We start from the raw sequence: 13,247 nt of genomic DNA, 5'->3' as shown, positions 1-13,247 counted from the left end.
TCAGGCTCTTTATCAATCTCAAACATCAAATATTTGCAACAGATCTAATTATCACTAGATGCTAAAACACGGAAAGCATAAATTAGTTTGATAATTGAGGTGTGAGAATTACGCGCACAGTCGACCCACTTCGAGCAGCGTAACCTGTTGTGTAACTTGTCTCTGACTGTGTGATCGGTGAAATGAACTTTGCCGACGCGTCGGACGCACGGCGCATGCGCGTGCCGTATAGAGACACCGCGAGGCGGTGTCGGCGTTCGTGACCGATAAGGCCCGCCGCGGACGCAGAATCAACAGAGACGGCGAGCCTATAGGAACGCGGCCCAATTAGACGCTAGGGCTAGCCGTTACGGCCAGTCTGCGGCCATGGAGGCTGAAGCAGAGGCAAGGCCGTTGACGCAGCGTCCTGGAAAGTCCGGCGGCGGTGGCGGTGCCGGCGCGCCAGGTGAGTCTGCTGTTTAAGCCAGTTTAATGCGAACGACTTTCTGGTTAAAACCGACTCCTCGTTTTGGGTGTGCGTCCCGTGCCTGCGTGTAAATCAGCCGCCAACCATGTCCAAGTGGGTCAGCGACAACAATGATCAAATTGACTGTGCCGAGTGTGGAGTTCTAAACAACCTTGAATATACTGCAGTCTGCGCATGCGCGGAAACAGTGGAGTGTGGCGTCGTACACTAACATCGGAAGTTACATTCTCGCAAAGCGCTCTCGAGCTAAAGCGTCTTGATAATCTTCATTGTGTTGTTTGCTTTGTTTTATAGACATACTGCAAACGTTGCACGATGGCATGATATTTTGCCTACTAGCTTTCTTCCAGAAGAGAGATGAAATGCGAGGTGTGATCAACTAACAACGGGAACTTTATTTTTTCTTCAATAATCACTTATTCATCATCAACTTTGTCCCCTTCAAAGTAATGCCCCCCAGTCATAATGCACTTGTGCTAGCGCTTTATCCTACCGTGGAAGCGCTTTTTAACTCACTTTTCGTTATGGTCTTCAGATCGTTCAACGATTCTGTTTTTGTCTCATCAGTCGTGGCAAAACGACGTTCTTTCACGGTTCACTTCGACACTCAGAATAGAAAGAAGTCGGACTGGGCTATGTCCGGCTAAGTTGGTAGCTGGAGCAACATAACGGTTTCGTTTTTTGCCAAAAAATAAAAAAAAATCACAAACAGGCATTGAGGCGTGAGTGGGTGCGTTATCGCGTTGCAATTTCCATGAGTAGTTTTTCATAATTACGGTCGTTTTCTTCGGATTCCTTCACGCAAACGGCGGATACTTAAGGTAGTATGCCTTATTGACCTTACGAACACAAGACATATATTCTGTGCCATTGTAATCGAAGAAAACAGTGAGAAGAAACTTCAAATGTGATCGAATTGTCGAAATTTTTTCGGTATTGATTCTTCAGGCAGTTTCGATTGGGCATAGGTTTTAGTATGGTTTCGTAACTAGTTGTCTAAGCGACGTTGTTTTTGGTCCATAGACAATTTCGGAACAAACTGTTTCATTCCAAAACATCTAAAAAATTGGTCGGAATGAGTAAAAGAATATGCTGACATCATCAGCAAGCTCTCTGATGGTAATTCGTCAATTTTCTAGAACCATTTTCTTTACTTCTTCCACATCTTCGTCAGTAATTGATGAGCTAGGGCGTCCAGAGCGATCATCGTCTTTAACGCCTTCTCCACCCTCTTTGAAACTTTTATACCACTCGGAAACTCTTGTCATACTCATAATAGATTCGCCAAAAGCCACAGGCAACATTTCGAATGCGGTGCTGCACTTAATTCCATTTTTCAAGCAAAATTTAATGCTAAATCTCTGATGCATCTTTTTCGAAAGTAAGACTTTGGTGAGCACTCCAAACACGTTTGACCTTTCCGATCAACAGTAAATTAAATATTAATAACAGCTGAAAATGCATACACACATCAGGTGCATGTGCAACAACAAGATGAATGAAAAATTTAGAAAATCGGAGTATAGAAGCCGTGAAATTAAGAAGTTCTTGTTTCTTTTTGATCACATCTCGTATCTGAAAGCAAAGAGGTATTTTTGTTTTACAAAAGAAGAACAAAGTAAAAGGCTGCACTGTGCATAAATAACGTAAATAGGTAAACTCTTTTCGGTGAAAAATGTTTAGTGAGAAAGAAAAATGTGTTTAACAAGGAAAACAGTTTTCTATTTTATTTGACATGAGAAATAAAAAAAATACAAAAGGTGAAGTAAAAAGGCGCAATTTACTGCCTTCTAAATATTGTTTGATTTGTTTAGAAGTACTGTACACATTTTCTCGAGGAATTAATTGTAGATGTTTGAAATGTTTTGGACAACACTTTTTCTGTGAGTGTGAAGAATTTACCATACAATCTTTGCCAAGAATATCCACTGTGAATTTTGCTTTAGTCATTAATAAACTTCATTTTCATTCACATACTGTTACTATGTAGCGTGTGTCAAGAAGGACTTCACAACTTGGAAAATTTGTATAAACTTATTTAAATGACTTATAGACGTAGTCTTGGTGTCATCTTGAAGTGTTGACAGGTAAGACGTCCGGGATTTCTTAAATGTCGGCTTACTACATAAGTGAATGGGCTGAGGTGCGCCAATTGCATGGCCTCCACATTCACCGGACCACACACCTCTTGACTTTTTTTGTGGGGAATCATCAAGGATACCTTGTATGTTCCACCGTTACAAGCTTATCTATCTGAGCTCAGAACGGAAACCTGCTTGGCAATAAATCGACTTCGGATAGGATGTGTGCTACATAACCTTTTCACTTATTTAAGTACCTTATACGGTAAAAAACCTTGATGTATTTTCTATAAAATGACACCAAAAGCATGCCTGTAGGTGAAATGGCTAAATCAATACGATTTTTCAAAGTCTTTTTTGATATACCTTGTACATCGATTTTTTTCGCTTATAGCCTCACTTTCTCCATTCCGGTGTCAAACTGCACAGCAGGCAGTTGTCTCAACGAACGCAATTTCGGCGCTGGAGTGTAAACGTTAACAAATACTCGCGAGATGTGAGCCCCACAAGGCTACCGCGCCTGCTCGTTATAACCGGTTTCGTCCGCTTTTATGGTATATGCACGGCTGGGCCACAAATGAAAGTGACAGAAGCGGGAGCTACAGATGGTCAACCGTCAGCAAGAATTTTTGGCGCGAGTCGCTTAGAGGCATGAGCCATTTACGTTAGCGTGGTTTCCAGGCAGCGGTTGACGGAACGGAAAGAGTACAGATCGGTAAATAAAAAAGTGGGAAAAATCGACCGGCTAAAACCGATTCCGACATTTTAGTTTAGATTTGTATGCCATTTCTATGAAGTAATAAAAAAGGAAGGAAATCATGATTAAAGTAATAAATTAAAAACTTAACAAAATTTTCATTCCTCATGTACAATTAAAACAGAAAGTAGCTGATCTGCTGAAATAATAAAAAAAGGAAAGAAATTATGGTAACAATAAAAACAGAAAGTAGCTGATGTGCTACCTTTATCTGCTCGTAGCCCGTGAAAACGGACAAATTAGCATGAAAAATAGAGTTCTTCGGTCTCCGTTACCACCCTTTAGCTCTCACTGTTCCTAATGCCAAATAATGGTATGAGCCTCGATTACAACATGATTTTTGAGCAGAGTTTCAAAAAATTGGAATCAATAAGAATACTGGTGTTTCTTGTAATATTCAACCACATATCACCACGGCGGATGGACTAAAGTTTCTTTTTTTTTTTTTTTGCCCATTTAATTTAATATTTTGAACCTATATATATCATGAAACTGAACGAGTCAAAATTTTTCAGTCTTTGTTCAGTTTCTACGTTTGTTACAGAAAATAGCGAATAAATAAACGAAAATTGGTTATGTCAGAAACCGGTTCTTTTGAGAGGTTTTAACAGACTAAACGGGCGTGGAAGGAAAAAAAAAAACGATGTAATCGTAAACCGGTTGTTTCAGCGATCCTAGGCGCGTGTGGGAGCGAGTCCCTAGGCGCAACCTGGTTTTTATTTCCAATTTTTATGCTACTTACACAGAAAATAAACCGATGAAATGTTAAATATTTTATATTTGATGTCATGAAACCGAAAAAACAAAATTCTTGTGTTAATTGACTGGTGGGGAGGACAAACAAATCGACAATTACATGACTTTATTTTTCAAAATGAAGAAGCATTGCCATAGTGCAGTATTAAAATGGTCACGCCCCTCTTCCCTGCACCCAAATGCACTCCGCTAATGCAACACTGCAATGTTTTTCGTCTTCTAACAGTTTGATCAAAAAGCTTCAAAACTGTTCTTATCTTGTCGAGAGAGAAAAAGAAATCACATCCCGAGAAGACTTAATCAAAATAAATTCAGTTGTACCTCACCAGTTACCGTCGCCAATATTGGGAGAAATGATGCGTTGCGCGTGGTTCGCTGACATACGAGGGGCGTTCGAAAAGTCCGAGAGATGGCACCCCCGGCGCGTATCGCGGTCATGTTTAGTTAGTAATATCTTTGGAAAGTCTCAGCCATATTGGTCTATTTCTTTGTTTGGCATTCGTGTGAATCAAGGAAGTCGAGTGATTGTCAAAAAATGGACGAAAAAGTATTTTGTGTGGTGATTAAACATTAGTTTATGAAAGACAAAACGCCTCAGGAGACTAAAGAGAAGCTTGATAAATATTACGGTGGCTCTGCACCTTCGATTAGAACAGTTTTTAAGTTTTTTTCAAAATTTTCGGAGTGGCCATATGGGCATAAGTTATGCTGAACGTTCTGGACGCCCTGTGGAGATTACGACTCCAGAAATCATTGATAAAATCCATGATACGATGATGGATGACAGAAGAGTTAAGGTGCGTAAGATTGTTAGTGCTGTGGGCATCTTGAATCAATGGGTACATAATATATTTGCATAAACATTTGGACATGGGAAAGCTATCCGCAAGATAGGTTCCGCGATTGCTCACGCTTGACCAAAAATGGAATCGTGTGAAGTGTTGCAAGGATGGTTTGCAGCTGTTCAGGAAGAATCTACAGGACTTTAAGCGTCGTTTCGTCACTGTAGATGAAACATGGATAAATTACTATACTCCTAAGACCAAACAACAATCTAGACAATGGGTTACCAAGGGAGAATCTGCACCAGAAAAGGCGAAGACCATTCCATTGGCCAGGAAGGTTATGGCGACTGTCTTTTGGGATTCGCAAGGGATAATGCTCATCGACTATCTGGAAAGGGGTAAAACTATTACAGATGAATATTATTAATCGTTATTGGACCATTTGAAAACAGAGCTGCAAGAGAAACGCCGGCGATTGGACCGCAAAAATGTCCTTTTCCATCACGACAATGCACCAGCACACACCTCAGCAGTTTTGGTTGTGAAATTAATGGAAATAGGATTCCAACTTGTTTCACATCCCCCCTATTCTACAGACTTGGCTCCCTCTGACTACTATTTGTTCCCCAATTTGAAGAAATGGCTGGCGGGACAAAGATTATATTCAAACAAGGAGGTGATTGTAGCAACTAATAGCTATATTGCAGACTTGGACAATTCCTATTATTCGGAAGGTTCAAATGGCTCTGAGCACTATGGGACTTAACTTCTGAGGTCATCAGTCCCGTAGGACTTAGAACTACTTAAACCTAGCTAACCTAAGGACATCACACACATCCATGCCCGTGGCAGGATTCGAACCTGCGACTGTAGCGGTCGCGCGGTTCCAGACTATTCGGAAGGGATCAGCAAATTAGAACAGCGTTGGACGAAGTGCATAAGTCTAAAAGGAGGCTATGTCGGAAAATAAAAAAAATGTTTACCCCAAACACGTAAGTAGTTTTTATTTTTGCACGGACTTTTCAAATGCCCCTCGAACTGTGCGGTGAGATAGACTCTGCTATGCAAGTGAACCAAGCTTGGTTTGTGTCTAGAAACTTTAAATAATAGTGTAATTGTAAAAATGAGACTTTTATAACATGTGCAGGATGCTTAAAAAATTATTGCTTCCACTCTTTTCGCGATTATACAGGGTGCGGCGCGGGAAATTACTTATTTATAAAATTTATAAAGCAGAAAGTATTGGAGACATCAATTTAATTCTTTTTTTCTTTACAAAGAGTAACGACTAAAGTTTCGTTCCATTAAGTTTTGAAAATGAGATCTTGAAGGTGGCCTCCGTTCTGCTCAGTGCATTCGGAGAGTCGAAATCGTAAGTTTCGGTCCACTTTTTCCAACATCTCTCTGTCGATGTTGGCAATAGCAACACGAATGTTGTTCCGAAGCTCAGTCAGGGTCTGCGGGCGATTGGTATACACCAAAGATTTGAGACAGCCCCATAAGAAAAAGCCGCACGGCGCTAAATTCGGCGACCGTGCTGGCCGCTGGAGATCGCCCCTCAAAAATATGAGACGATCGGGGAAGTGTTCGCGCAATACGGTCATCGATGTTCGTGCCGTGTGAGCTGCGGCACCATCTTGTTGAAACCAGACATCTCCCACATCCATTTCTTCAAATTCTGGAAGAAAAAACTGTTTAGTCATGTGAACATAACGCTCAGTAGTGACCGTCACTACCTTATCGTTCTCTCCGAAAAACCATGGGCCAATAATGCCAACTTTAAGATATTACACACCAAACGCTCATACGTATTGTATGCAGGAGCTGCTCGTCAAGTTCTCGGGGGTTCGTGCCACCCCAATACCGCATATTTTCTTTATTCACGCAGCCAGACAAAATCAAAATGTGCCTCGTCGCTGAAGAACACTAACGCCTCGTGAGGCAGCTCATCGATCAAGGCTTCACACGCATTTTTGCGTGAAACAAAATCACGTTGATGAAGTGTGTGCACCGCTGACAGTTTATTCGGATGGAATTTCGACTCTTCATGAAGAATTCGTCTCACTGTGCGTTCAGAAATTGCAAGGATAGCTGCATGTTTGCGTGCAGATCGCTCGGGGGACTTCGAAACCGACATCCTTACTTACTCTCTCGATGTTTTCAGGTGTTCCGGTGGTTCTTGCAGATGCTAGTGTATTTTTCTGCACACTTCCAGTATCCATAAAGGTGTCTACTCACATAACAATTGATTTCCCATCAGGAACACGACCTGCAGGCGAGATGTTGAACTGTTTCCTGAATGCACGTTGAGTCTCGCACTTTTGATTGCACTGAAGCCCACGTAACAATGCGTATCAGCCGCTGTGAACCACGCGTTTCAAATAAGGAAGTTCTCGCGCCGCATCCTGTATCACCCTGGCTGGCACCTCTATGTCATCAACTGTAAAAAAAAAAAAAAAAAAAAAAAAAAAAAAAAAAAAAAAGAAGTCCCTCCCTGGAATTTTATTTCCCATTCCAAATTTTCCTTTGTTTTTCCTTCTATGGAAATATTAATAAATACGAGGGGCATTTGAAAAGTCTGTGAAAAAATAGAAACTACTTACGTGTTTGGGGTAAGCCTTTTTTATTTTTCGACATAGTCTCCTTTTAGACTTGAAACACTTTGTCCAACGCTGTGCTAATTTGTTGATCCCTTCCGAATAATAGGAATTGTCCAAGTCTGCAAAATAGCTATTAGTTGCTGCAATCACCTCCTCGTTTGAATAAAATCTTTGTCCCCCCAGCCATTTCTTCAAATTGGGGAGCAAATAGTCGTCCGAGGGAGCCGTTTGGAGAATAGGGGGGATGTGAAAGGAGTTGGAATGCTATTTCCGTTAATTTTGCGACCACAACTGCTCAGATGTGTGCTGGTGCATTGTTGTGATGGAGAAGGACTTTTTTGCGGTCCAATTGCCGGTATTTTTCTTGCAGTTCGGTTTTCAAACTGTCCAATAACGATGAATAATATGTACATCTAATAGTTTTACCCTTTTCCAGATAGTCAATGAGGATTATCTCTTGCGAATCCGAAAAGACAGTCGCCATAACCATACCGGCCGAAGGAATGGTCTTCGCCTTTTTTGGTGCAGATTCTCCCTTGGTAACCCATTGTTTAGATTGTTCTTTGGCCTCAGGAGTATTGTAATGTATCCATGCTTCATCCACAGCGACAAAACGACGCTTAAAGTACTGTCGATTCTTCCTGAACAGCTGCAAACCATCCTTGCAACACTTCACACGATTCCGTGTTTGGTGAAGCGTGAGCAATCTCGGACCCCATCTTGCGGACAGCTTTCTCATATCCAAATGATTATGCAAAATATAATGTGCCCGTTCATTCGAAATGCCCACAGGACTAGCAATCTCACGCACCTTAACTCTTCTGTCATCAATCACCCTATAATGGATTTTATCAATGATTTCTGGAGTCGTAACCCCCACAGGGCGTCCAGAACGTTCAGCATCACTTGTGCCCATACGGCCACTCCGAAAATTTTGAAACCACTTATAAACTGTTCTAATCGAAGGTGCAGAGTCACCGTATTGTTTATCTAGCTTCTCTTTAGTCTCCTGAGGTGTTTTGCCTTTCATAAAGTAAATTTTAATCACCATACGAAATTCTTTTTCGTCCATTTTTTGACAATCACTCGACTTGATTCACACGAATGCCAAACACAAAGAAATAGACCAATATGGCTGAAACTTAGTGTACGTTCTTTCCAAAGTTGCTACTAACTAAACATGAGCTCGATGCGCGCCGGTGGCGCCATCTCTTGGACTTTGCACGGACTTTTCAAACGCCCGTCGTACAGTATATTAGCATTGTTTCGGTTTACTTTCAGTGTAAGTAACGTAAAAATTAAAAAAAAAAAGTATCCGCGTATGGACTGGATCCTACGAACCTCCGATTACTGTTATTTAGTCTTTCATCAGCGCCAACCGCTGCCTGGAAACTTCGCTAACATAAATGGTTCATGCCTCGCCTTACCCGCGTCAAAAATACTTTTTTCCCTCTACGCTTCGCCATGTGGAGCTCCCACTTTTACGACATTCTTTACTGGCCGAGCTTTGCATGTGCCATAAATTTGAGTGAAATCTGCGATGACGAGTAGAAGCGGTCCTCTTGTCAGTATACGAATGTACACTCCTGGAAATTGAAATAAGAACACCGTGAATTCATTGTCCCAGGAAGGGGAAACTTTATTGACACATTCCTGGGGTCAGATACATCACATGATCACACTGACAGAACCACAGGCACATAGACACAGGCAACAGAGCATGCACAATGTCGGCACTAGTACAGTGTATATCCACCTTTCGCAGCAATGCAGGCTGCTATTCGCCCATGGAGACGATCGTAGAGATGCTGGATGTAGTCCTGTGGAACGGCTTGCCATGCCATTTCCACCTGGCGCCTCAGTTGGACCAGCGTTCGTGCTGGACGTGCAGACCGCGTGAGACGACGCTTCATCTAGTCCCAAACATGCTCAATGGGGGACAGATCCGGAGATCTTGCTGGCCAGGGTAGTTGACTTACACCTTCTAGAGCACGTTGGGTGGCACGGGATACATGCGGACGTGCATTGTCCTGTTGGAACAGCAAGTTCCCTTGCCGGTCTAGGAATGGTAGAACGATGGGTTCGATGACGGTTTGGATGTACCGTGCACTATTCAGTGTCCCCTCGACGATCACCAGTGGTGTACGGCCAGTGTAGGAGATCGCTCCCCACACCATGATGCCGGGTGTTGGCCCTGTGTGCCTCGGTCGTATGCAGTCCTGATTGTGGCGCTCACCTGCACGGCGCCAAACACGCATACGACCATCATTGGCACCAAGGCAGAAGCGACTCTCATCGCTGAAGACGACACGTCTCCATTCGCCCCTCCATTCACGCCTGTCGCGACACCACTGGAGGCTGGCTGCACGATGTTGGGGTGTGAGCGGAATACGGCCTAACGGTGTGCGGGACCGTAGCCCAGCTTCATGGAGACGGTTGCGAATGGTCCTCGCCGATACCCCAGGAGCAACAGTGTCCCTAATTTGCTGGGAAGTGGCGGTGCGGTCCCCTACGGCACTGCGTAGGATCCTACGGTCTTGGCGTGCATCCGTGCGTCGCTGCGGTCCGGTCCCAGGTCGACGGGCACGTGCACCTTCCGCCGACCACTGGCGACAACATCGATGTACTGTGGAGACCTCACGCCCCACGTGTTGAGCAATTCGGCGGTACGTCCACCCGGCCTCCCGCATGCCCACTATACGCCCTCGCTCAAAGTCCGTCAACTGCACATACGGTTCACGTCCACGCTGTCGCGGCATGCTACCAGTGTTAAAGACTGCGATGGAGCTCGGTATGCCACGGCAAACTGGCTGACACTGACGGCGGCGGTGCACAAATGCTGCGCAGCTAGCGCCACTCGACGGCCAACACCGCGGTTCCTGGTGTGTCCGCTGTGCCGTGCGTGTGATCATTGCTTGTATAGCCCTCTCGCAGTGTCCGGAGCAAGTATGGTGGGTCTGACACACCGGTGTCCATTTCCAGGAGTGTATATGTGTATCTAGGGGCGCTGCTGTAGACTCACCGCAAGAAGTCGATTGATACATGAAAGTTGTTTAATGTATTCACAATTGCGAATATGGACAACCATCGGCTGTAGAGTGGAATGACGACAGTTAAAATTTGTACCGGACCTCGAACCTGGATTTCCCGCTCATCGCGAGCGTTCGCCTATTTGGCTATATGAGCGCGACTAATGCCCACTCACACAACTCCCATATGTCGACAGCCATGCGTCTATAAGCTGTACTTGTAGATCCATTACGTATATTCTCGTAAAGGTGGAACATTTTACATGAATGTTTGCCCGGTGTCGGCAGGTAAATACAAATTGCAGTGGCTGTGTTATTCTGGCTTTTTGATGGAAAGTTCCTTTGGACATGCATCCATCGTTGCATCGTAATTCAGAATAACGCAAGCACTGCGGTATCGTACGAAAGCCGTTCGTGTGAAAGGGGCTTTACAAAAGATGGAAGGCAGTGGGAAAACGATGAAGGCAGCTAGTTACATCCAGCCCGCTGTTCAGAAGCTACATTACTGTATATACAGGCTGACCCAAACATCTAAGGCAGAAATTATGCGAGCAGTAGAGGCTCGTAAGCTGAGCATTTCGAGATAAGGAGCCAATTTATAATAATTTCGTTCGTAAAAGGCGGCAGCATAAGGCGTGCAAGTGATAATTAAATACAAATAAAAAAGTTTTCTGTGTAACTCACTTTTTTCTGTTAGTACTGTATTTTTCATGTCTCGATTGTAAAATATCTTTTATTAACATATGACCAATTTCAATGCCTTAAGCATCATCATCGTCATGCTTTTCAACTGAGACAGATTTTTTTTTTATATTACCAACGGGGTACTGATGTCACTATTTCAAACATTTCTATCGTACCACTAAGCGTCTCGATTGTTCACATCATCTTCAGATGGAGATAACGTTTGTACACTCTTGGTGTTGGTGCAAACCAAAGACGCGATTTCACAGCAGCTGCCGAGGTGCAAAGTAGGTTACGTCCTTGGTTTTTCTTTTATGGACTGTAGGCCATGGTTCAGGGCACATTTCTCTGCCTAACGTTTCGTCTTCCAGTGCTGGAGACGTTATCACTGGCTTTAACGATTCAGTCTCAAACAAACACAGCAAGCCTTGCTTCGGAATGAGTTTTGGAGGGTGTAGACCACATGAGTGGCGCTGCCCATCATGAAACTGTGCAAAAATACTGAGATATGGGAACAGAATGTAAACTCAACGGTCGATTCGTGACGTCATCAGATCGCGGAGTCGCACTGACGGTATGTTTATGGTGTTTGTAGTAGGAAAGAGCTGGCGGCTCGTTTTATTTAGCACTAAGGCCCTCAGCTTGTCTAGTTTCAGTCCTTCTTCTTTTCTGTTAAGTTGTTTTTGTGACATATGCATTGCGTGATAAAACAGGTCACGTTTCGACTGCTGCATAAAGTAACAGTATAACGTAACAATTACTCACTTCATGTAGAGAAATGTACGTACTTCAATAGCAATGTCTTCGAGATTTTTGATAATAACGTTTTCACTTTATACAGGGTGTTTCAAAACGAATATAAGGGTTTTAAGGCTTTGTAGCACATATTACATTCACCTCACTAGAGAAACACAAACAGTTTTTCTTACAATTATTCATTGTGAACACCGATCACACATCGAATCGATAGGCGATTTGCTCCGAAACCTTGATCAGTTGTCAAGAGTAACTGTTGCAATAACACTGTTTCTAAAGTGCCTATCGCGACTCAGAATCTCCGCTATATGGTGAGTAGCAACTTTCCTTCTCTGGTATTGTTACATTCCATCCTGGATTTTCCATTGTTTGATTTGTTTCTAAAGTCGGATAGATCAGCTGGTATCGGAGGCACATACACACAATCGCGACAGATCGTGTGTGAACGTGATCATGTATAAAATGCTCTGTTATCGGGCTCCTTTGCGGCCAATCCAGCGATCGGGTACAAAGTCGTTTAACCAGTCGCGTACTGAGTTATGCCAGTGAGCCAGCGCACCATTTTGCTGTCAAATAAAGTTGAATTGTTTAGCGTCTTCCAATTGAGACACGGGCCATAGTTGTAGCACATCAAGATGAACACAAGTTACAGTTGCTTCACCGAAAAATTAACTCCCATAAACTTACCGCTGGGATACAGGACAAGAAACATCCAATTTGCAACTGTATCATCTCTGGGGATTATCTAGATTATCTGATCACCAGATGCGCACATTATGTGTGTTGACACTTCAACTGACGTATAATGTCGATTCATCACTCAAGACGACACGACCCAGAATATCTTGGTTGTCATGCAGCAACATTTCGTTTGCTAAGTTGGCACGTAAACCATAGTCTGTAAGTATTAGGAATTGAAACAACTGCAAACGATAAAGCCGTAGTTGTAAGCGTCTCCTTGGAAGTCTCCACACAGACTCCACTAAAGCTGCTAATTCACGACTAGACTGCCGAAACGATTTCTTGGGGCTACGTGTGAAAGACTCTCACCCGTTCAACACGTTCTTCAGTCGCTGTTGGTCGTTTCATCCTCATACCTTTGCGCACAGGTATACAAACAAAATTGACTGAGTTGCTATTTCATTTTGTGTATTATTTACAATTGTAAGTTGGGCGTAATAAATACTACAAAGCCTTAAAACCAGTATATTCATTTCGAAACACCCTGTATATTACATACGGGTATTTTTTATGTATAATAAATATTCAAAAATAGCTGTATAAAAATGCGCGCATATTCAAATGCAAAGCTGTGTCACAGTTACGAAGCAAT

General features: G+C 43.1%; 1 protein-coding gene across 1 annotated transcript in view; it reads left to right on the top strand.

Annotated features, from left to right (window-relative positions):
• The first annotated feature begins 285 nt into the window (after nt 1-285).
• The window catches only part of LOC126161425 (sialin-like), a 166,997-nt gene continuing 154,035 nt past the window's right edge, over nt 286-13,247 (top strand). The window contains exon 1 of the mRNA XM_049917224.1: nt 286-445. Coding sequence (XP_049773181.1) covers nt 367-445 — 79 coding nt within the window. The 5' untranslated portion in view covers nt 286-366. The remainder of the gene's footprint in view (nt 446-13,247) is intronic.

The sequence above is a fragment of the Schistocerca cancellata genome, chromosome 2, assembly GCF_023864275.1.
Source record: "Schistocerca cancellata isolate TAMUIC-IGC-003103 chromosome 2, iqSchCanc2.1, whole genome shotgun sequence".
Taxonomy (NCBI): Eukaryota; Metazoa; Arthropoda; class Insecta; order Orthoptera; family Acrididae; genus Schistocerca; species Schistocerca cancellata.
The sequence above is the reverse complement of the archived record's forward strand: the minus strand, read 5'-3'. Positions and strand labels throughout refer to the sequence as shown.